At 40.7% G+C, this 26,117-nt stretch overlaps 1 protein-coding gene across 1 annotated transcript in view; it reads right to left on the bottom strand.

The window, feature by feature from the left end:
- Positions 1-26,117, bottom strand: part of LOC126184989 (dual serine/threonine and tyrosine protein kinase-like) — a 295,254-nt gene that overhangs the window by 98,226 nt on the left and 170,911 nt on the right. Inside the window, exons 7-8 of the mRNA XM_049927698.1 lie at positions 21,053-21,284; positions 17,092-17,330 (exon numbers count right to left, since the gene is read on the bottom strand). Of these exons, the coding sequence (XP_049783655.1) occupies positions 17,092-17,330; positions 21,053-21,284 (471 nt within the window). The remainder of the gene's footprint in view (positions 1-17,091; positions 17,331-21,052; positions 21,285-26,117) is intronic.

The raw sequence follows: 26,117 nt of genomic DNA, 5'->3' as shown, positions 1-26,117 counted from the left end.
TTTATTAAGCTACTTGTGTAACATACAGCACATACATTTAGACATCACGCAACTTCAATTATGAAAATATCTAGATCTGGAACTCTACTGCTTTCATTTTACACATGACTTAATTCAACTCTGCCCTCACACAGATATATGACAGCAAAACCAGTGTATGATCCTTGAAGTACCTTAGTTGTCTGTGATACTCAGGATCATTTTCATCATGGTCTACGAGAACTTGAGGAACAACTTCACCAGACTCCTCCCTACTTCCTGTCATTTTGTACCCTACTCCACAGATTTTCAATTTATATTACTTTTTTACTTGCCTACCAGTAAATCCTACATTCCTTTAAGAATCAAACTCCCATGTATAAAACAGCTTCAAACATCTGCTTATTTTGCAAATAAGTTAATGTGTTTAGTATTTGGCTTTAAGCATTAACCAAGTAGTAGTTTAGAGAAGGTTTAGAATTATGTTTAAAGTTTGTTGGAAGTCGCTAAGTGCTCTCATTCTCAAATGCCGGATAAATAAAGTCCGGATATTTGCGCACCGTCAGTTACACTGCCTTAAGATAAACGCATAGTTTCTAACACTAATACTTGTCTTATTGCACTGAACTTTTAACATAAGATAATATCTCTTAATCAGCAGATTATGACAGCATTTTTAATTTTAAAATTTGGTCAATAACTACACAAATTAGTGAAACAAGAATTTTTGGTGTCCCTGGAAATCATTAGCTAGGCAACCCGCAACTTATATTGAGTTCTGGGACAGTCACTTAGTAATATAGATACTGCATTACTGTAGCTTCTCACATATGGATTTCTTTATTGTTTTCTTGCCTTTCAAATTTAGTTTCCACACAACACACTGTACAGCTTCCAGGGTCTCGATTATGTTTCAGTAATTCATTTCTTCAAAGGTACTTCTATGTATTCTTTGTCTAAATTACAACCAAATAGCAATAAGGGTAGAAAACTGAACTTATTTTGGAGAATTTTCTGTTCTTCTTAATTACTTAGGATCTTTACCGATAACAGCTGTGCTACTTCATAATTATTTGAAGTTTGGGAGTACTTCATGTAGTTGTTAACAGCAGTTGCCACTCTTAAGTTAGTTTCCCAGTTCTGAACACACTACAAAGATAACCAATTTCTTAAGGAAACATCTATTTTAAAATCTGCTACCACTCTGTTTTTATAAGCACGCATGATTCCAAGACAATCCTTTACATATAGTAGTGCCTCTATAATTGCATAATTGCTTCATACAGTTCATAAACTTTATAATATGGTGTATTACTATGCCACAGAAGAGGGGATGTGCATCAATACTGAGTAAAATGAATTTGTTTCAAAGCACCTAAGGGAATCTTTAACTTTTTGATATGCTCCCAGACACCCATATGAAATGTGGAATTGACTATCAGACGTCATGAGACATGAGAGGCCAGTATAAAAGGATGCAGTGGGTATTGTGTTGTGAGCATATACCAGTCATTGGATGTCACTCGAGTAACAGTTTCATCAGGGGCATTTCGACCCTTTTAAACCTGCAGAAGTGTGATGTGATTGTTAACTGAAACCGTGAAGACACAACCACAGCTAAACCAAGACCAGGCAGACCTCAAATACTGATGGCCAAGGATTGTCAAAGCATTACGGAGGGTGGCTGTAGAAAATCACATGAAATCAGTGGAAGGAATCACTCAAAGTGCTACCTGCAGTACAGCTAACACAATGACTGTAGGTAGTATGTTAAAAAGAATGGGGTACAGTGATTGAGCAGCTCCTCACAAGCCAAACATTCCTGTACTCAGTGCTAAGTAAGGATTGAGATAGTGTGAAGAACACCACCATGTGGTGTGATGACTGTAAATGAGTGACTTGGAGTGATGAATCATGCTATACCCTGTGGCAATCCAATGTAAGGTTTTGGGTTAGGCGAATGCTCAGAGGATGTTATCTGCCACCGTATGTAGTGCCAATATTGAAGTACGGACGAGGTGGTGGTGGTGTTACGGTATGGGATTAGGTTAGCTCATTACACTTCATAAAATGTTAAATACTGAAGGATATAAACACACTTTACGGCATTGTGCACTGCATACAGTAGAGCAACGGTCTGGAGACAATGAATGCTTATATTAGTATGATGCACCCAGTCATAAAGCAGTATCTGTGAGACAATGGTTAGTTCACAATAACATTCTTGAAATGGACTGGTCTGCCCAGATTCCCAACCTAAATATAATAGAATGCCTTTGGTAAGTTAGAATGTTCACTTTGCACCAGACCCCACATCCCAGTGTCCAAAATCACTACAATATAGATAGTACTCTTAGGCATATGCCACCTTGTAGGTAGGTTCAAACACTGGGAAGTCACCTCAGGAGAGAGAACTAGTCCTCATAATTTTATAAAATACTTCCTCACTAGGGAGGCTCAGGGTGTAACACAATTCATTCATTAAGATTCAATGAATTTTCAGAAAACTAGGGAGGCTCAGGGTGTAACACAATTCATTAGTTAAGATTCAATGAAATTTCAGAAAAGCAAACAGTTTTTGCACATCCTCACCCTCAATGAAGCTGGGTGACAATGATGACAAAATGCCTTTGAACTGTCAAAAGCTATTCAGAAAGCAATAGAAAAGGCTACTCCACTGAAGAAACAAGTCAGTCCAGCACAACTGATCCTTCGGTGCTCAGAACTTAATGCGCTTAGAAGACAAGTTTGGAAGGTAAGAACAATGTATCAAATGGGTTTGTATGACACATATTTTAGACTGATGCAATATAGGGCAAAGAAGGAGAGGTATAAATCTGAGACAAGGCCTGGCAGACAAGCTAGTTAGAAGAAATTTGTCTGTGAAAACATGGCAGTTGATCCATGGGGAAAACTCTATAAAATTATCAGTAAGAAAATAAGACCCCCAACCACTCCATCCAGTCAGACTGAGGAGTCTGCTCACGTAGTTTTTCAAGTTCAGCTGAAGTAGTTTTTCAAGTTGTTCTTCTAGATGACAGTGAAACAGAGGAGTGCTATACAAGCATTATGACAATACAGCTGCTATTCACTCATGTGCTGACACAGAGGTGGCTGAAATGCTATCCAGAATGAAAGTAAATAGAGCTCTTGGCCCAAATGGTATACCAACAGAGGCTTTACAACCATGAAGTCCTTATGTCCTTCCTTACATGAAGGTATTATTTAATGAAAGCATGATCCAGGGGCATTTTCCTAAATGCTGGGAAATGGCAGAAGCAGTCATTATTTAAAAAAAGAAGAAGATAAAGATCCAATAATCTCCACATCATGCTGACCTGTCTGCTTAATGAATGAACTGGATAAGATTATGCAAAAAATGTTAATCAATACATTAAAATGCTACAGGATTCTACCAGGATTGAATAATGATCAATATAGATTAAAGAAGGGTAAATGTATTGAGGATGCACTTAATGAGATGAGAATTAGTACACATTCCAGACACAAAATATGTACTAGGTATAATGATAGACATATATCTGGGGCATCTGATAACTTATTGTATTTTTCATTCAATAGGAGACTTAGGAAAACTGGTTGGCCAAGTGGCACTGTCAAGTCCCACACCAACAGTTATCAAACTAATTATGAAAGGATACCCAAAGGCTTCGATTGTGGTCCCGAATTCTGGGACATTAACATAGGACAATTTTTGGATAGATTAAAAGACAGTTAAAAGTTGTAGTACATGTTGTTGATTTCTTACTTTCAGTGCACCCCATCAGTCAAGATTCACTAGAAAACAATAGTTGAAAGCACCTTCGAAACAATCGCGAGTTTTGCTCAACAGTGCAGCTCAAAATCATCCACATATTGTGCTCAATGGTACAACTCAATGTACCATCAAACAAAATTGACATATGTCACTTACTAAGGAACCACTGATTAAAATAAATCAGGTGGCAATTCAAAAGAATAGCATAAATAGGTATTTAGGTGTATACCTGGATGAACTTTGGACATTCAATGCCCTCACACAATTTGTAGCAACAAAAGGGAGTTGTATCATGAATAAAATTATTATGGAACAATGGACATTTAGTTTGCTGCACAATGTAATTAGACTGTACCATGAGTCTGTATAGACTATAATTGTGGGTATGGTGCCAGTATTTGGTTGCATAGGTCACAACTGGTCAGACTTGCCATTGCAGCAATAAAAATACAGAGAGGAATTCTGCTATGATATTGTGGATCCTTGTGCAAAACACCAGCAGATATTCTATTTATATTAACGGGCATATTTCCCAGGACCTAGAAACAAGGAAAAAGATTGCCATCTATTGGCTGAACAAAAAACAGTGTAAAAATAAATGTCAATCTCGGGAAATTGGCAAAAAATCCATTAGTAATAAAGAATTTAATATTTGCAGAATGGCAGCGGAGATGGAATTTCTCAGGCACAGGAAGGAGAAAGTTCCAGTTTCTTCCTGATTTAAATGAATCACTTTAGATACATTTTAAGTCAAACAAGCAACTGGTACACCACCTTCCTAGACATTGGCCATATCCTACATGTCTCAACAGAATTGATAAGAGGGACACAACCAGTGGTGACTCCAGTGAAATAGGCACACCACATGATGACCTGCAGGAATGTCTCTTAGGTGAAGACATAGCAAGGACTGCTTGGCAGGCTTTAAGAGGAAAAAGTGTTTATGTCATAATTACAGTAAAAGAGGAATATAATATTTTAAACTTTGCAGCTGATGCCTTCCAGAAAAAGCAAGTCTTAACTATAGCTAACAGACAACACAGTAGAGATGAGTAAGGCCTGTATATGATACTAGTGAATCAGCATGAAGCCCGAGTAATCGAAGAGTGAAGGGAGATGGCCACAAACATACATAAAAAAATCAACAAGAGCAGTGAAATATAAATGATGCACTTTGACTGTCGTCTTGCTGTCTGGAGGCAGCAAAATATTGCTGGACATAATGGAGTGGCCGATCTAGTTCAGCATAGAGAGAGAAACTGGATATATTCCAACAGTACTAAATTTATTTGTGTGTGTGTGTGTGTGTGTGTGTGTGTGTGTGTGTGTGTGTGTGGGAGGGGGGGGGAGGTGTGCGCACTTGTGTGTGTGTGTGTGTGCGCGCTCATCACACGGCACAGTTGATGATGATGATGATGATGATGATGATGATGATGCTGCTTGGTTTGTGGGGTGCTCAACTGCAAGGTCATCAGCGCCCGTACAAAGTCCCAATTTTTACACAGTCCATTTTTTTTTCACAATCCAATGATGATGATGATGATGATGATGATGATGATGATGAAACCACAAGCACCCAGTCCCCGAGCAGAGAAAATCCCCTACCCGGCCAGGAATTGAACCCAGGACCCCACAATCCAGAGGCAGCAACGCTAGCCACTAGATCACGAGCTGCGGACTAACAGGACAGTAACAGGAAAGAGTGATTCTACTCAATATGTATAGCTATCCACCAAGTGTCAGTGGTCCTAATATTGCCATATTTAACTGTAATAGGATAACTAATATTAGTGACACAGTTTTCAGCAGCAACAGCAGCAGTTGCTGAGGAAAAATCAAGGTTGTGGTCGTAGTAATAGGAACTTTTTTGAATTGCAATAGCTGTGTTGTTTGTTACTGTAGTAAACTCTGATTCTTTAAATAATTGAACTCCCATGTATAAAACAACTTCAGATTTCCAAGTACTTTATGAATGAACTAATGTCTTAACATATTTGATGTTGAGCGTCTAAGCAAGAAAAACTTTAGGAAAGGTTCAAAATTATGTTTCAAGTTTGTTGGAAGTTACTAAGTGCTCTCATTATCAAAAAATGGATGAGTATATTCTGGATACTTTGCACCCCATTTTAAACAAAAGTATGTTTTTCACACATCTCAATGTTTATGACTTCATATCTTCTCAACCATGTGTTGTACAATCACATAATTTTAATTCAGTGCTATATGTGGATATTGTCTGCAAAAAGTGTTGTGAATAAAGTTGTATTGTATTGTACGTTATCCGAGGGCTTAGAAACGACGGAGAGGCTCCGTCCCCACCGCAGCCGCAGTGGTCCACAACCCCACGACGACTACCGCAGTCCACTTCACCCCTCTGCCGCCCCACATCGAACCACTCTTTCAGGGTTATTGTGCAGTTTGGCCCCCGGTGGACCCCCCAAGGAATGTCTCACAAAAGACGAGTGTAACCCCCATGTTTGTGCGGAAGAGTAACGGTGGTGTATGCGTATGTGGAGAGCTTGTTCGTGCAGCAATCGCCTACATGGTGTAGCTGAGGCAGAATAAGGGGAACCAGCCCGCATTTGCCGAGGCAGGTGGAAAACCGCCTAAAAGCCATCCACAGACTGGCCGGCTCACCGGACCTCGACACAAGTCTGATGGGCGAATTCGTACCTGGGACCAGGTGCTCCTTTCCAATCCGGAAAGCCATGCGTTAGACTGCACGGCTAACCGGGCGGGCTGAATACAATTAGTTTGTGAAGAATTAATATTTTTCTTTTCATCATCATTTAGTGGGGGGTCACCAAGAAAAAGTTTCACAAAGGTTTGAAATTATGTGTACTGTTCGTTGCTTGTAACTAAATGCTCTAATTCTCAATATTGGATGAATATAGTCTGGCTATTAGTGCATGGTTAGTCACACTGCCTCAAATTATAAACACAGTTTGTAACTATAATACTTGTCTAACATTTCACATAAGATTGTAAGTCCTAATGGTTAGATTATATCAGCATGGTAAATCTAGTCACTATTTACAAGAATTATTGAAAATCAAATTTTTGTTGCCCCTGGAAGCCGTCAGACAGACAAAGCGCAACTGGCCTTAGGTTCTGTGTCCCAGGAGAATCTCTTAGTAATATAGATGCTTTCTTAACGGTATTAGTAGCAGTGGGTATAAAGATACTCTAAAATTAGTCAAGATAATATGATATACAAAGGGCTTCAGCACTTTTTCTGTCACAGTAACAGAAGACCTGACTGAGGGTGGAAAAAGATACCATAGGATAACTACATGTGGAGTCGCATACATGCAGAGACCTAAAAGTGATGATAGTAGTAGTAACAAAAATAATGAAAAATTAGTATTAAAGACACTGTAAACTTAACTCAGTGTTTAAAACAGAAAGGAATTAAGGGAAAGAAAAACAGAATTTCATGAAAAGCCATGCACATGTAATTATACATTCAGCAGTCCAGTCTTGTCTCTAAGAAAGTGGGCTATAATAAATAAATAAATAAATAAATAAATAAATAAATAAACAAACAAACAAACAAACAAACAATCACCACCTACTCTGGTTTCAGCTCCTGAGGAAGAATGGACTGCCATTCGTCCACAGACATTCAGACACCTCACTCAAAGTGACCCAGCAGAGTTCAAGCTGTCATAAAGGCAAAGGATGGACACAACCCACATTAATGTCCACTGACAGGTATCTGGCTACTTTTGATCAGATAGTGTACTATCTACAAACCAGTTAGGTCCCAGTCTGATAACTTCGTAACTATGGCATACTTATAATTTTTGTGTGTTTTAACTTCTCACTGGAAACTATTACAGTCACCATTCAGTACCTTCTTTACACATGGTCCAGTAAAATTAATATGATCACCACCTATGTTCAATGCCAACATGCAATAGCCACTCACAGACAGCAGGTGGCAATACTACCAGCGTAGGTATATAACTCTTGTTGGGGGTGGGGGGAACAGTACAGTTGTTGTCCTAATGAGAAAATGAAGCAATTTATCTGATATCCAAACATACATTATCCTTGGCTTTAGGGCCAAGGGTTGAAGCTTTTCCGAAATGGCTAAGTTTGTAAACTGTAGACATGGTGCTGTGGTTAAAGTATACCATGCATGGCAACATGGTGCTATCCAAAACTGGTGCCAAGGCAACTCTTGTGCACCATGGACCACATAACAAATGCTGCAGAGATGTGTATGGGCGAACAGACAGGCAACTGTTGAGCAATTGACTACCCAGATGAAGCAAGGGGCTACCGACAGCATTACTTCAATGGCTGTTCAGTGAACACTGTCGCATATAAGCCTCCACAGCAGGCGCCTGGTTCATGCGCCCATCCTGACTGCTGTTTATCAGCAACTAAGGCTGGAATGTGCACATCAGTACCAGAACTGGACATCCACTGAGAGGTGACAGGTGACCTTTTCAGATGAATCCCATTTTTTGCTCCACTAGACAGATAGCTGTTGGCATGTATGGCACAAAATGTCTGAAATCAAACACACTGCAACGATTGTTGGAAGGGTCCAGACTGGAGGGCAACCACTGGATGATACGGTCGTTCTGGAAGGCACAATGGATCAATACAAGTATGCATCTATCCTTGCGGACCACATCCACCCCTCCATGCAACATGCAATTTGTGTTTCCTCAGCATGATGGCATCTACAACAGGAGAGCGCAACATGTCACAGAGCTTGCAGTGTATGTGTGTGGTTCAAAGAGCACCACGATGAGTTTACCATATTCCCAAAGCCGCCAAACTCCCTGGCTTTAAACCCAATAAAGAATCTGTGTGACCACATCGATCGGGCTGTTTACACAATGGGTCCTCAACAGAGAAACAGCACAGCTGGCCACGGCACTGGAGTCAGAATGGCTCCACAGCCTTGTCAGAATCTTCCAGAACCTCACAGACACTCTTCCTGCATGTCTCACAGCAGTACACATCGCAAAAGGCCGTTATTCAAGCTCTAGACAGGTGGTCACATTAATGTAACAGGATAGTGCATTATTGTATGAGCTGTTATATTCATATTAAGGTAGTGTTCTCACAACTCATGTGGCACCATCACAATGGTTATTACATTCTGCTGAGTTATTCAAAATGAAAGTAGCAATGTTGTCACGATTTTTAAGATCCAATATTAAACACATGCCTCTAACCACAAATAGTTTATTTTTCAGATTTTCTAATTCATTCACTACACTCATACACACAGGCTGCAATGCAATGGTGATTGCTTTACAGTGTCATACCTAAGAGAAATGATAACTGAGACTGCACTGTGTCAGCATAGCAATGAACATACATCTACATCCAAACTCTGCAAACTACTGAGAAGTAAAGAGGAGACAGTACTTCTCATTTGTACCACATTTAGGTTTTTTTCCTACATAAGAATGCCTGCTTAAATGCCTCTTTCTACTGTAGTTAGTCTAATCTTATCTTTGTGATAACAGTGGCAGCAATACACAGGGTTCACGAACATTTGTAAGTCAACTTTCAACAGTTGTCCGACATCTATCTTCATGTTTTTCAGCATTTTCATTACACTCTCCCATGAGATAAATGCGCATAGCTATTTGTGCTGCCTTTCTTCGAGTACATTCAATATCTCCTGTTATGTCTATCTGATACGGGTCTCCCACGCTTGTATTAACGTTCCACTGCAATGCCTAGGCGACGTGCACGGCGACGTCGCTTGCGGCGCAGCGTTCCTGTCTATCGTGCTTTGAAGGCTATAGACATTGACTTAGCTGGACAGTTTAATAAGCAACAACTGATTGGAGGTCCGAATGTGTTTTGAGGCCTCAGTCTGAACTTCACATGTGATGTACAAGCTCTGTTTGGAGGTAGTACATGGCTCACACTCGCTGTAGTGTGGGGCAACCATTGTGATTATGGTGGCCTTGAAGCATTTCCAGATGCTAACATTTTATGTTGGAAAACATGGAGTATAGCTGAGACAACAGGACTCTTAGCTTAAGTTCCGCATGGCACACTTGTTCCATCTATGCCATTTGTGTTGAGTACCAGAAGAAAGAAGAAATTAAATGCAGACGAGTATCTCTTTATATGGGCCAAAGTGGGGAATGGAAACTATAAAATAAAGAGCAGAAGAATATGGGTCACTGTCAACCGGGCGCCACACCGACACTGAGTTGGGTCTTCACGGTGCAGGAGGAAGCCGTGGGTTGCCCAGGCACGGCCAATGCAGAGCCAGCAGAGAAGCACAGAGTCCCTGCAAGAGGCCCACATCGAGGACTTTCACACATTTGTGGTCCCCTTAATGGCTCTTAGTTTGTTGTGCGTATTGATATTTTTGCCATTCCGTCTCCCAAAGCTGAAAAACCTTGCAGCGTAATAACAAACACAGGTCAGTTGCAGGAATGCCCATCTCCAGAAGTGGTTTCCATGTAGCCTGTTTGGCCAGCCTGTAAGCAAGTTCATTTCCTGGGATTCCGGCGTGACCAGAGGTCCAGACAAACACCACTGAATGACTGGACTGTTCCAGCGCACAGATGGACTCCTGGATGGATGCTACCAAAGGATGAGGGTAGCACTGGTCGATAGTTTTCAGGCTGCTCAAGGAGTCAGTACATAAAAGAAAAAATTCCCCAGGGCTTAAACAGAGATACTGAAGTGCACGAAAAATGGCCACCAGCTCTGCAGTGAATACACTGCAGCCATTGGGCAAGGAATGCTGTTCATTGTGTCTGCCACGAATCTAGGCAAAGCCTATGTGACCGTCAGCCATCGAGCCGTCAGAGTAAGCCACTTCAGAGCCCTGGAACACTTCAAGAATCGAGAGGAAGTTACAGCAGAGAGCCACAGGGTTAACCGAGTCCCTAGGGCCAAGTGACAAGTCCAGACAAAGCTGCGGCTGAGGCGTACACCATGGAGGTGTAGATGAACAGACTGCAAGCAGAGGTGGTAAAGGGAAGGACTCTAGTTCGGAGAGACGGGACCGCATGCGAATCGCAATCGTTAGCCCTGACCTGTGCCGCCCATGTGGGAGATGGACTGCTGCGGGGGGGGGGGGGGAATGGTAATTCGGTAATTCGGATGCTCAGGAAAAATACACATGTGTGCTGCGTAACAGCAAGCAGTTGTGAACGTCCTAAAAGCTTGTTACTAGTCAAACCCCGCAGTGGTGCACAGGATTGAGTAAACGCAATGCTGAGGGTGCCACCAACTTGGACACAGAAAGTATGAGGAGACAGGAAATTTTGGATAAAAATCGGGAGTGGGCATCTGAGACCCCACTCGTGATATGATGTCACCAGGTCATGTCATATGCTTTTCGTGTATCAAAAAAGACAGCAACCAGGTGTAGCCATCTGGGAAAGGCTGTTCGGATTGCAGACTCTAGGGACACAAGATTATCAGTGGTAAAGCGACCCTGGCAGAAGTCGCTCTGACATGGAGCCAGTAGGCCACGTGACCCCAGGACCCAGCCCAACCGCCAACATACCATACGTTCCAGCAGCTTACAAAGAATGTCGGTGAGGCTGAGGGGTCGATAGCTATCCATATCAAGCAGGTTTTACTGGGTTTGAGTAATGGAATGATGGTGCACTACCATCATTGACATGGAAAGACACCATCGCACCACATCTGGTTGAAGATGACGAGGAGATGCCGCTTGTAGTCAGATGAGAGATGATTAAACATCTGGCTGTGGATCCAATCAGGCCCAGGAGCTGTGTCAGGCAACGTGCAAGGGCACTGTGGAGCTCCCATCTGTCAATGGTGACTTATAGGATTCACTGTGGCATGTAGTTAATGAGATGACGTTCCCTTCCAGCCACCGTTTGAGAGTGCGAAAGGCTGGGGGGTAATTCTCCGACGCAGAGGCTCGAGCATAGTGCTCGGCAATCACGGTTGCGTCGGTAGATAACATGCCATTTTCAAGATATATCTCTCCCAACTCTCCTGCTTCTGTCGTTTGATAAGTTGGTGAATGCGGGCACGGAGCCCTTTAAAGACTATGAGGTGCTCCAGGGAAGGGTGCCAATTATGCCACTGTAGAGCTCGCCGATGCTCTTTAATTGCTTCAGCAACTTCCGGCAACCATCAAGGGACTGCCTTACGCCAGGGACACCCTAAAGAGTGATGGATCGCGATTTTGCCCCAGAAACAATTGTTGTTGTTGTCACCTGCTCTACCATCACATTGATGTTACTGTGGATAGATGGAAGAAGTCCTGGGGTGCAAATTGATAAATCAATGGCATAGTAACTACCACGAGCCACACTGAAATTTGTGGCGGCCCCAGTATTTAAGAGGCAGAGGTCGAATTGAGACAGTAAGGCTTCGACATCTCTGCCTCGGCCAGTAAGCACAGTGCCACCCCACAAGGGGTTATGGGTGTTAAAATCTCCCAAAAGTAGGAAAGGTTTAGGGAGTTAATCAATCAGTGCAGCTAATACATTCAGGGGTAATGCACCATCTGAAGGAAGATATACATTGCAGACAGTTATTTCCTGTGTCGTACTTACCCTAACAGCCACAGCTTCAAGAGGGGTTTGAAGGGGCACATGTTCACTACAGACTGAGTTCAGGACATAAACGCAAACTCCACCTGACACTTGATTATAGTCACTAGGGTTCCCGGTAATATCCCTTGTAGCCAGGAATCAGGTTTCCTGGAGGGCAGTGCAGATAGATGTTAAGCTTACCAGTTGCCATAGTACAGCCAGGGGGTGGAAAAAACCACCACAATTGCACTGGAGGATGACATCATTGTGAGACTGGGAAGGCATGGAACATTCAGTGAGATAGTTTATACCTCAGAGTCATCTGCTGCCACCTACTTATTGCCTGAGCAGTCTATATCCATTGTGTCCGAGGGTCTCGCGAGATCTAGGTCCTCAGCGGATGCTGAAATCTCCACCCCATCCTCAGATGCAGAGCTTCTAGGTAGCGGTGGTGTGGATGCCACCACAACTTTCTTGGTGTTGGGGGTTTTCCTTTTGGATTTCTCTCAATGCTCCTTGGGTTTCCCTGGCTGGGAGGACTTCACTGGCTCAGTCTCTGTGATTGAGGATGAGCATGAAGCCCTACAACCAGCTGCTTTTGGACTCTTCAGCCACTGGCAGGTGTCACCTTTCCCACTAGCAGAAATCTGGGAAGGGAGTGACCCAAGGGACCCCTTCTAGCGAGAGAAGCTGAAGAAGACTTACGCTTCTCCGGCTTAGATGTGGGGACGGACGGCCCTGAGGGCTGGACGGGGGTTGGGGAGGGGGGTGTTGCTTCAGAAGTAGGTGGTGCATGAGCAACAGGGAGGGAAATGCCAATGCCCCACCATCAAGGGGGCAGGTGTAGTCTTCCAGCTCTGAGATTTGACTGGGGTTGGCGGATCTGATTTTGCCAGAACTGTTTTAGCTGCAGCGTAAGACGATGTCATGTGCACAGGATGCAGGCAGTTAAATTTCCTCTTAGCCTCAGTGTAGGTCAGTCGGTCCAGGGTCTTGTACTACATGATTTTCCTTTCTTTCTGGAGAATCCTGCAGTCTGGCGAGCAAGGCGAATGGTGCTCTCTGCAGTTGACACAGATGGGAGGTGGGGCACATGGAGTATTGGGATGTGATGGGCATCGGCAATCTCAACATGTGAGGCTGGAAGTACTGCGGGAAGACATGGCTGAACTTCCAGCACTTAAACCACCGCATCAGGGAGAAGGATACAGGGCTTCACATCACAGCGGTAGAACATCACCTTGACCTTCTCGGGCAATGTATCGCCCTAGAAAGCCAAGACAAAGGCACTGGTGGCAACCTAATTATCCCTTGGGTCCTGGTGGACACGCCAAATGAAATGTACACCTTGCCGCTCTAAATTGGTGCTCAGCTCATCGTCAGACTGCAAAAGATGGTCCCTGTGAAATATAACACCCTGGACCATATTTAAGCTCTTATGGGGCGTGATGGTTACAGAAACATCCCCCAGCTTGTCACAAGCGAGTAACGTCCGTGACTGGGAAGAGGATGGATGCTGTTTTGATCAAGACTAACCCAGGTCTGATTTTGGACAAGCCTTCCACCTTCCCAAACTTGTCCTCTAAATGCTCAACAAAAAACTGAGGTTTCATTGGCATGAAAGATTCCCCGTCAGCTCTCGAACATACAAGGTACTGGGGCAAATAAGATCCGCTGCCATCCTTAGCCTGACATTCCTCCTATGGTGTGGTCAGGGAGGGAAACGATTTGGGGTCGTACTTCTGTATGTTGAATTGACGCTTAGAGACAGCTGGTGTTTCACCACCAGCAAGAGATGATGGACTATGCTTCATTGTGTGTCATCCGCCCTGATGCCACCCTCTACGACCAGGAGCCCTCCCCTGGGAGCCACCAAGCCCCAGCAAAGGCCACCTGGAAGGATGGCCATTGCCGGGAATCCCGATGCCCCAGGGGGATGGGCATCTACCCCTTGACATACATGGGGAGTTAACGGCGCAGGCATCAGCAGAGCAACCAACAGGGTACATGGTGGCCCCACTACAAAGGACTGGCTACCGTGCTGGATATCATGTCTAAAGAAGTCCATGGTCATCGTCAACGCAGAAAGTGCCACTGCTTAGTGCATAGTGGAAAACACAGCCAAGAAGTTATCGCCCAAGAGATGGAGAATGAGCGGGACTGAAATGCGACAATGAGAAAATGGGCTAAAGATCTCAATGCAAGATGGACACAATGCACCATGAAAGGCACCCTTCCCCAATTGGCTCGCTCTTTGGGAAAATTTTGAAGAATGGAGGTCAAACCTACAGAGGATCATCACATAAAGGCCAAAACATGTGAAACTATTTTTAGTCACCTCTTACGACAGGCAGGAATACCTCAGGCCTATTCTTACCCCCGGACCCGCAGGGGAAGAGGGAGAGAGAGAGAGAGAGAGAGAGAGAGAGAGAGAGAGAGAGAGAGAGAGAGAGAGATAGGGCGATCTGGGTGGCCAAATCATTCACCTGAATTGACCAGCATGTTCTTCAAACCAATCATTAACAAGTGTGGCCCAATGACAGGGCACATTATTATCCATAAAAATTCTATCATTGTTTGGGAACATGATGTCTATCAATGGCTGCAAATGGTCTCGAAGTAGCCAAACATGACCATTTACAGTCAATGATCAGTTCAATTGGTCTAGGGGACCCAGTCCATTCCATGTAAACACAGCCTACACAATTATGGAGCCACCACCAGCCTGCACAATGTCTTGTTGACAACTTGGTTCCATGGCTTCACGGGTCTGCACCACATGTTAACCTTATCATCATCTCTTACCAACTGAAATCTGGACTCATCTGACCAGGCCATGGTTTTCGAATTATCTAGGGTCCAACCATTATGGTCAAGAGCCCAGAAGAGGTGTAGCAGACAATGCCATGCTGTTAACAAGGCACTTATGCCACTAACTTGCTGTCATAGCCCATTAATGCCAAATTTTACCACTCTGTCCTAACAAATATGTTCATTGTACATCCCACATTGATTTCTGTCATTATGTCACATAGTGTTGCTTGTCTGTTAGCATTGACAACTCTATGTAAACACTGCTGCTCTTTGCCATTAAGAGAAGGCCGTCGGCCACCATTTTGTCCATCGTGAGAGGTAGCAGCTGATATCTGGTATTCTTGGCACACTCTTGACACTGTCCATTTCAGAATACTTAAGTCCCTAACAATTTCCAAAATGAAATGTCCCATGAGCCTAGAGCTTCAACTACCATTCCAGGATCAAAGTTTATTAATTTTGGTTCTGTGGCCATAATCACATTGGACACCTTTTCATATTCTTCACCTGAGTACAAATGACAGCTCCACCAACACACTGCCCTTTTATACATTGTGTACAGGATACTACCACCATCTATATATGTGCATATCACTATTGCACGACTTTTGTCACCTCAGTGTATATCAGTCTTCTGACAGGTTTGATGTGGTCTGCCCTGAATTCATATGCCAGTCTCATCATTTCACAGAGTAGCATTTGCACCCTGCTTTAATTATTTGTTGGTTGTATTTAAATTTCTGCATTAACCTATAGTTTTACCCTCTACAGATCCCTCTCATTTTAAAAGAACAGCAGCACTCACTCAATGAAGGTTAGACAAAAACAGGATTTACATTTGTGTAACTCTTCTTTAACCAATGACACTATTCTATAATCATCGTTTTTATCTGTTTTCCGTCTTTCCCTTGGTTACTCTAAATTTGTGGAGGTATGTACCATTTATGCAACTAAATGAAGGCAGTATGTTTATTGCCATACGCACTGCACTTCTTTTATTTGGGAAGCATCATCAGTGGCCTGAAATACATGTTTCTTTTTATACATACAATACATGTATTATGTGACAGATATAATATGCTGCTATATTACATTTTGTCATGTTTTTCTCTTGCTGTTTAGGTTAGTAGCAACTCTTTTAGCACAAGTTTCGTATTGTGAATGTATCGTTTGGTGTTACTGCACTGGATATCATAAGTAACACTGAACGATACATACACAATACTGAACTTGTGCTACACAAGTTGCTTCTAACATAAAAAGCAAGAGAAAACCATGATAAAATGTAATATAGCAGCATATTATATTTATCACATAATATGTTTATTGTATGCATAAAAAGTAACATGTATTTCAGGCCACTGATGATGCTTCCCAAATAAAAGAAGTGAAACGTGTATGGCAATAAACATATTGCCTTCATTTAGTTGTATAGATGGTACATACCTCCACTAACTATTCTATAAGTTACATTTCAATAAATTCCACCAGAACTGTAAAATTTAATGGTAAGCCTCACATTCTTGAATCTAAGTTGAGATGTTTTCTTGGGGTATCCTCTCAATTTAGAGGCCTTTGCCTGCATTAGATTATTTATTTGGATACAGTATAAGAAATCTCTAGTTTGCACATATTTCTCTATTTCTATCAGCATTTTGTGAACTGTGTATACAGTGATTTGTTCCTTGACTGAAGAGCTCAGCTCAGATGATCCCAAGAAAAATTACGGGAAAGGAATATGTAAAAAAATATTTCTTCACTTACCTCTCATGCATGCTTAAAATTTTTCTATGTAAGTACATTTACACATCAAAAGGTGCACAAATGAATATTTAGTTGTAACTATAGTGATAGAAATGCACAATTAAGAAACAGAAGAAAAAATGAAAAAAAAAAAAATTAACTCATAGGAAGACAACATCACAACTGAAACATACCAATAGGGACAAAACCAAATTGACTACGCAAGAAGTTATGTTACAAAGAACTGTTTCAAGTACTCACTTGTCTTACAGCATCACTGGCAAGAAGATTTCCCTCTTGTTCATAACAATTTTTTTCTAAGCTCTCTAAACATCGCTGTAGTGTTCCGACATAGGTATCCTGTAAACAATCTACTGACTGAATTATCTGTGTTGCCACTGAACTGTTTATACGGCTCAGTATTAAATAGTGAATCTCTGATGTAGCAACATGCACTGATTGTGCTGATCTGACTTCCTGGTTCTCAAGGAGATTAACAGCTGAAAAGGAACATAAGATATTGGAATAAATATATAAGAAATTATTAATCTAACATATTTAATACACAAAACCAAAGGACTAAAAGTGCAAAATTAACCAGAACATATCAATTAAATTATTTTATGTTCTCCTGCATCCACAGTCCTGCAAAATTTTGTGGAGGATAACGTCTTTCAGCTGCACTGTTATTAAATGTATTTACTCACAACAACTGTGATTTAGAGCTATTGTGCCAGTCTCAAGCGATAGCTGTACCAGCATAAACTACTTGAAGTTTACTTCATTTACCTCTCTCTACAAATACATTGTTTCCAAACAAATTTATAAAAAAAATTGTTTTTTTTTCAAAAGAGAGAGAGAGAGAGAGAGAGAGAGAGAGAGAGAGAGAGAGAGCGCATTGTTTTACTTAGACAAAATGATTTAAAACTGGTTCCTCCTGATTATATAAGTTCTGGTAATACGACATACGTCTTCAATTACAACCACTTACTCAATAGGTTCACAACAGACCCAAGAAGAGTGAGTTTGAACTGAGAACAATGGGTCTGAGCCAAAAACAGCGAGTCTGAGACAAAAACAGCGAGTTTGACCTGATACCTCTATAACAGGGTGTTTCCTGAAACAAATTAAGATCCACTAACAAATATGTACAACATAAGTAAAAGAATAAACCCTGGCTTCTGTATTCTTCTTCTTCTTCTTCTTCTTCTTCTTCTTCTTCTTCTTCTTCTTGTCACTTTGGTCTGGGAGACCTACCTTCTTCCACCATTCATTTCTGTTCCTGGCTTCCATGGTCAATTCTCCTTTCCTCAGGCTCATTCCTCCATATGCCTGTTGATATCACCCTTCAATCTTGTCCGTGGCCTTCCTGGCCTCTTCTACCTACCACAGATTTTGAGACTGCTGCTCACGGTAGCATTTCCTCTTTCATCGTAATCAGGTGTCCACCAGCCCACATCGATCTTCTTGTCTCCATCCTTTAGACAACATCAGCTTGCGGGTATAGGTCTGCTAGTTCCTGACCTCTTAATATTAATATTTACTCCATACCTGTGTCTGGGTGTTCCTCTTGCGAACAAATATTTTGCTTAATATCTTTCTCTCAAAGATTTGCCTCTGTACGAAGAATCCAAATTAAGATGAAATGCTTAACAACACTATTTATTACTGACTTAAAAGTTACTATAAAAAGGTTTTTGGCACAGGGAAAGGTTTTCCCCTCTACAAAAAATTTTCTTAATTTTCAATCAAATCTTAGTTTAATGACTTTTCATTCATTCTTGATTAGCACTGACTTTTCACTTCACTTAACCATTTTCACAATAAGGTATCTTTTGCTTTTTCATCGTTGGCTTTTTTCAGCTGTTAAATTCTAGCACTTTATTTTTTAAATTATAAGTTGCTACACTATTCTCTCATTAACTAATTCCAACATTACTTTTTAATACGAGTTCCCTCACTGCAAAATATTCATGGTTAACACTTGCAATTTGTATCTATGCAGAACTGTAGATGGATCTCAAAATATTGGAAGAAACCTAATCATAGACATTTTATCGCCAATCATTTAATATCTTATTGTGCACTTTCTCAATTTTTTCAACTGCAGCTGCAGTTTTGAGATGTCTGCACACACATATATTCAATAGAAGGATGGTCACTTTTGAATTTAGTCTTTCATTACTGTTGGGAATGAAGGAGTACACAACTCCAAAACCTTAAACAATTTTGGATGAATTTTGGTTTGTGAAAACTACCAAAAATAAAGAATTTTTTTATGGAACAGTATTTCAGATTGAACAAAACACAACACACTGATGTCACAAAATTTCATTTGTATCAACATTATACCCCTGCACTCTACCAATAACACCTGACCTTACCTCCACATACAGAGTTTTCTGTCATCTACACACTTAGCAAGCTGTCCTCAACACTAATACACAAACATCATAGCCACTGGTAACCTCACTTTTTCACTGGGTATTTTACATCCAGCACAAGCGTGCATACACTTTCTTTAAACACATGTATATGCTAATTTTACATATACCTATGTAGGCATACAACTATATATTCCTCAAGGTTTCAATAAAACTATTGTATATGACATGTCCTGTGACAGTATGAAATACTATTTTTATTTCTATTCCATTCACGTACATCCGAAGATCTGAGAAACAGGCCTTAGGAACCAAGGTGAAACAGACATACAGAAACAACAGAAATATCGGAAAATTATAATGGGTAGACTATATACACCATTTATGTTTACTACAATTAATATTCATGTCACTTAAGGAACAAGAATGTGGATATACACTGAAGCGCCGAAGAAACTGGTATAGACATGCGTATTCAAATACAGATATATGTAAACAGGCAGAATATGGCACTGTGGTAGGAACACCTATATAAGACAAGTGTCTAGTGCAGTTGTTAGACCAATTACTGCTGCTACAATGACAGGTTATTAAGATTTAAGCGAGTTTGAATGTGGTGTTGTAGTCAGCGCACTAGCAATGGGACACACCATCTCCGAGGTAGTGATGAAGGGGGGCTTTTCGCATACGACCATTTCACAAGTGTACTGTGAATATCAGGAATCCGGTAAAACATCAAATCTCCAACAGCACTGCAGCCGGAAAAAGATCCTGCAAGAACGGGATGAACAGCGACTGAAGAGAATCGTTCAATGTGAGAGAAGTACAACCTTACTGCAAATTGCTGCAGATTTCAATGCTGAGCCATCAATAAGTGTCAGCGTGTGAACCATTCAATGAAAGATCATCAATATGGACTTTCAGAGCTGAAGGCCCTCTTGTGTACCCTTGATGACTGCACGACACAAAGCTTTACGCCTCACCTGGGCACATCAACACCCACATTGGACTGTTGATGACTGGAAACACGTTGCCTGGTCGGACAAGTCTCGTTTCAAATTGTATTGAGCAGATGAATTTATGGACCCTGCATGTCAGCAGGGGACTGTTCAAGCTGGTGGAGACTCTCTGATCACGTGCAAACAATTTATGTCCATTGTGCATTCCGACGGACTTAGGAAATTCCTGTGTGCGTGTGTGTGTGTGTGTGTGTGTGTGTGTGTGTGTGGAAGGGGGGGGGGGGGGGGGTGCTCTTCACCTGTAGAATTACACCTGGGCTACTGTACAGTGCTTGTCTGGAAGTGCTAAAATGATGCCCCCACAAATTGATTCCATAATATCTCCACGTATGTGGCACAGCAAATTTAAACATGACATTTTCCCTGAAGCAAACTACCAACACAACTCCTAAGGTTGGTTGTCCATAAAAGTATCAGACTATAATATTAGACCATCCTGCAATACTGACCCTCAACCAAATTATTTCAGATGTTATTACAGTATAACAGTGTGTGACCAAGGAGAGAGCTCAGTCGAGCAGCAGTACCAGTACAATGTAGTCAACCAGGACAATACACCTATGTGTGTGCTCACTAATGTTATCAGTCTTGTTCATGTGCCTGTCAACCCCTCAATACCTCAAATATGCATTGAGAGGTTACCTTTACTCATACAATCCTTATAATTATTCAGGAAGTCGTTTGGTATCTTATTTCCATCTTCGGACCACAATTACTTAACATGTATTTCACTGTGAGACAGTAAATAAAACCTACAGAACTGTAACACTAATTAACAAAGGGCCATAAAGAAAGTAATATATACTTTTCTGCACATACCTTGGTATTTGTAGTTGACTGCACTCTCAATCAAACTTTCTTTCATTTCATGTAGTTTTACTTCAACCAGCCTACGAATCTCTTCTTGTTTTTCACATGCAAAGTTCATCAAATTTCTGTAAAGCTCCTCTTCTTTTTTCTGAGCATAATGAATTCTTTTTGGAGTAATTTGGATCTCCCGTGCCATATCAAACGCAGACAATATGAACTGCCTCAAGCAATGGGTATGTACCTGGACATTAAAATTCACGTCTCTCTAGCTTCAATGCAAAGAGACAAAAATAAAACAAGATACACTACAACAATATCATTAAAATACATCAATATAAGAACAAAGATTGTGGGAATGGCAGAAAACAGATTGCAAATGCCCTGATGCATAGTCTCACTAATTTATGCTTTGAAACATGAGCAGACATGAACATGTAGCTTAATGGAGATGAAATATTTTTAATGTGTTTGTATATCTTCAATCAAGCAAGAAGAATCTCACTTGCACTTCCCCAAGCAGTACTGTTTCTGTCCTCCGAAAATTAAACATCGTGTTACGGGTCTGTCATTTTTCTAATGTCCAAGCATTTTTGAGTTTCAGACCATTTTCTTTTTGTTATTTAAACATGAAATTTAGAGAATCTACTGTCTGTACATGGTCCATCTAGCTGAGAGTAGATCAACAGCAACTTTCACAACATTCTTTCATGTTCTAGCTAACATCATACTTTGTTTTTTTTTTTTTTTTTTATTTCAGTCTCATTTACATTACAGGAGATTTTCTGGGATATTCATAGGTCACTTGTGTCTTAGATATTTCCCGCAATATCTGTTGTTCTATTTTCTCAATGACACTGATAGTTAATGATATCTCAACTGCATAGTGTGTTTTTGTGTGAATTACTCTGAAAAGCCTAAGCAACGTGCACAATAATGTTAGTACTTGTAGCCAACTATAAGATAAGACCATCAATGCCTTCATGGAAATATGTTTGCTGTTGCCTACAGAACCATGATTGCACCTAGATTTGCACTACTTCATCAGAAAGAAATCAATGAAGTGTCTTTCTTCAGGACTCCAAAAATATAGAAATTGCATTGGGGGAGGGGGGGGGGGGGGGGGGAGAGGAGAGGATATGTTGACTGCATGTTGCTTAGGCTGTTCAGAGTAATTCACACAAAAACACACTATGCAGTTGAGATATCATCATTAACTATCAGTGTCATTGAGAAAATAGAACAACAGATATTGTGGAAAATACCCAAAATACCCCACATGTTGCCAAAACAGCTTGTAGTATACAGCAGAATTGTTCCTGGGAACCCCTTACACATCCTCTCTCCCCCATGCAATTTCTATATTTTTGGAGTCCTGAAGAAAGACACTTGTGGTCATTGATTTCCTTCTGATGAAGTGCACATCTAGGTACAATCATGGTTCTGTAGGCAACAGCAAACATTTTTCCATAAAGGCATTGATGGTCTTATCTTATAGTTGGATACAAGTACTAACATTATTGTGATTACTTTTGAAATAATAAAAAGTTTACTTAATTTTTCCCATGTGCTTCATTTTCATTTGACTGCCCCTTATATCTACCTTCCAGTATTACAGTCTGGTTTGACATGGATCTTAACATATATTAAATGAATAGAAATGTTAAGTTAGTAAAGAGTGTTTTAATGAATCCCATTATGTGAATGTTCATTGTGCTAAAGCTCTCCACATTGCTGGAACTCAAACAAGACCACATCTTTTGCACTGTTGCAGGAAGTGCAACTCCATTGTTTCCTACAAATACTTCACGTTTGAGTGCTAGACCTAGAGACACATCAGCAGGACTGTTATGAATTGGGATGGCCCCATCTTTATGCCACCCTTTACAGGGGCTGAAAGGAAGTGGCATTCCTGAACACCCAGACACTGGATATAAATTTATCGATGACACATTTGTGGTCTGGACTCCTCATGAAGTACATCTCCAATCCCTGCAATAGATTTACTCCTTTTCTCAAGTTATATTCCACTGGACCTCTTCCAAATCCAGTCACCTTCCTTGACACTGATCTCCATGTTATTTTACTTCACATCCAAAACACAGTCCATTTAAAGTCAACCAACAAGCAACAAAACTTCCACTTAGGCAACTACTGCCCTTCCCCCATCAAATGCTTCATTCCCACAGCATACGCACCTATGGTAAACATATACACTATGTTGTTTTGCATGGCACTATCACAGCACAGGCCTACATTGATGTTTTAAGCACCTTCTTGCTTCCCACTGTTGAAGAGCAAATCGGGGATGGCGATTGCATCTTTCAACACGATCAAGCACCTGTTCATAACGCACGGCCTGTGGCAGAGTGGTTCCACGACAATAACATCCCTGTAATAGACTGGCCTGCACAGAGTCCTGACTTGAATCCTATAGAACTCCTTTGAAATGTTTTGGAATGCCGACTTTGTGCCAGGCCTCACCAACCGACATCGATACCTCTCCTCAGTGCAGCACTCTGTGAAGAATGGGCTGCAATTCCCCAAGGAACCTTCCAGCACCTGATTGAACATATGCCTGTGAGAGTGGAAGCTGTCATCAAGGCTAGGGGTGGGCCAACACCATATTGAATTCCAGCATTACTGATGGAAGGCACCACAAAGTCATTTTCAGCCAGGTGTCTGGATACTTTTGATCAAATCGTGTATTATCCAATATCACCTGTAACAACAACATGTCCCTGCCTTTTCTCTCCCACAATCATCTCACATATGGTATCTACAAGTGGGCACACTCCTCCTCTCACCCTTTGACAAGATTTTTAAATTCTGGTGATAGCTTACTGGAAATGGATGCAGCAGCATACTGCACACATTTCTGCACAAGAGTTAAGAAAGTGCGGTCCAAATGCAGGTTTGCAGTTTTTTTTTTTCTTTTTTATATCACACATTAGCGAATGAAAATAAGGAAAGCTGACTAATTTTTGTGTCAAACGATAACTAACTTCAGATACCGTTCTAATAGTAAAAATGGCAGTATTAAGTCTCTGAAGAAAATCCTGAATATGGGCTTTCCATGACAGTTTACTATCCATCTGAGCACCTACAAATTTAAATTGTTCAATTTCACTAATCATACACCCATTTTGTGACATTAAAACGTCAGGTTTTGCTGAATCCTGTGTTCGAAACTTGTACAAACTGAGTCTTACTGTGATTTAGCATTAGTTTGTTTCCTAAAAGCCATGATAACTGATGTCAACTGCACTACTTGAAACTGAGACAATGTTGCACACAACTTCCTTTACTACCAGGCTAGTGTCTTCAGCAACAGAAATATTTTAGAATTACCCGTGATACTAGTGGGCATATCATTTATCTAAATAAGGTGCAGGAGTGGCCCCAACACCGATTGCCCCCAATTGACTGTATCCCACTCAGACCCCACATCACAGCCATTATCAACACTGTCAATAATGACCTTTAGCTGTCTGTTGTTAAAGTAAGAGGTAAACCAATTGTGAGCTGCTTCCTTTATTCAGTAAAGGTCCAATTTCTGCAGCAATATTTCGTGATCAACACAATCAAACACCTTAGTTAAATAAAAAAAAAAAAAAAAAAAAATTATGCCTAGTGTTTGAAACCTTTTGTTTAATCCATCCAGTACCTCAAAGAGAAAAGAGAATATAGCATTTTCAGTTGTTAAATGACTTCTAAAGCCGAACAATATATTTGATAGCAAATTACGTAATAAAAAATGATGAATTACCCTTACATACACAGCCTTTTCAATAACTTTAGCAAACACTGATGGCATTCAAATAGGTCTAAAATTATCTACATTATAACTTTCTCTCTTTTTATAAAGTGGCTTTACTACTGAGTTCTTTAATAGTTCAGGAAACTGACCATTCTTAAAGGAAAAATTAAAAATATGGCTAATAGAGGGCTAACATGTGCAGCACAGTACTTTAATATTCTGCTAGGCACTCCATCATATCCATGAAAGTCCTTAGTCTTCAGTGATTTAATTATTGACTCAATCTCCCCTTGTCAGTATCACAGAAGAGTATTTCAAACATCAGTCTTGGAAAGGCATTCGCCAAGGAAGTCATATGATTCCCTGTAGAAACTAAATTTTTATTTAATTCACCAGCAACACTCAGAAAATAATTGTTAAATACTGCACATATATCTAACTTATCAGCAACAGAAATATTTTTAACACGAACTGACTTTATATTGTCGACGCTGGGCTGCTGACCCGACACTTCCTTCACAACTGATCATCTAGTTTTAATTTTATCCTGTGAATTAGCTATTCTATTCACGTACCACATATTCTTTGCATTCCTAATAACATTTTAAACACCTTACAATACTGTCTGTTATGGGTTACTGTAGCTTGATTGTGACAACTACTAATATTTTGATATAATTCCCGCTTTGTTCTACATGATATCCTTATCCCACTAGTCAGCCACCCTGGCTGCCTTTTACTGCTAGTACCCTGTTTAGAACATTCTAATGGAAAGCAACTCTCAAAGAGCATGAGAAATGTGTTAAGAAAAGCATTATATTTGCCATCTATGTTATCGGCACTATAAACATCCTGCCACTCTTGTTCCTTAACAGGGTTTAAATACCTCTCTATTGCTGTCGGATTGGCTTTCCTACAGAGTTTGTAATTACATATGAAATTTGTTTGAGTACGAAAGCTTTTTAATGTTAAAATTTGTGCATTATAGTCTGAAAGGCCATTCACTCTTTTACAAACAGAATGCCCATCTAGTAATGAAGAATGTATAAAAATATTGTCTATGGCTGTGCTACTGTTCCCCTGCACCCTACTTGGAAAAAAGCAGAGTCTGCATCAGATCATATGAGTTAAGGAGATTTACCAACATCCTTTTTCTTGCACAATCATATACAAAATTAATATTGAAGTCACCACATAGAACTAGTTTTTGGTACTTCCTATAAAGTGAACCCAGAACCCTCTCTAGCTTGAGCAGAAATGCTCTGAGGTCAGAGTTAGGGAACCTATAAAGGACAACAATTAGTAGTTTAGTTTCAA

The sequence above is a fragment of the Schistocerca cancellata genome, chromosome 4 (genome assembly GCF_023864275.1).
Source record: "Schistocerca cancellata isolate TAMUIC-IGC-003103 chromosome 4, iqSchCanc2.1, whole genome shotgun sequence".
Taxonomy (NCBI): domain Eukaryota; kingdom Metazoa; phylum Arthropoda; class Insecta; order Orthoptera; family Acrididae; genus Schistocerca; species Schistocerca cancellata.
This window is presented reverse-complemented; position numbering and strand designations above follow the sequence as displayed.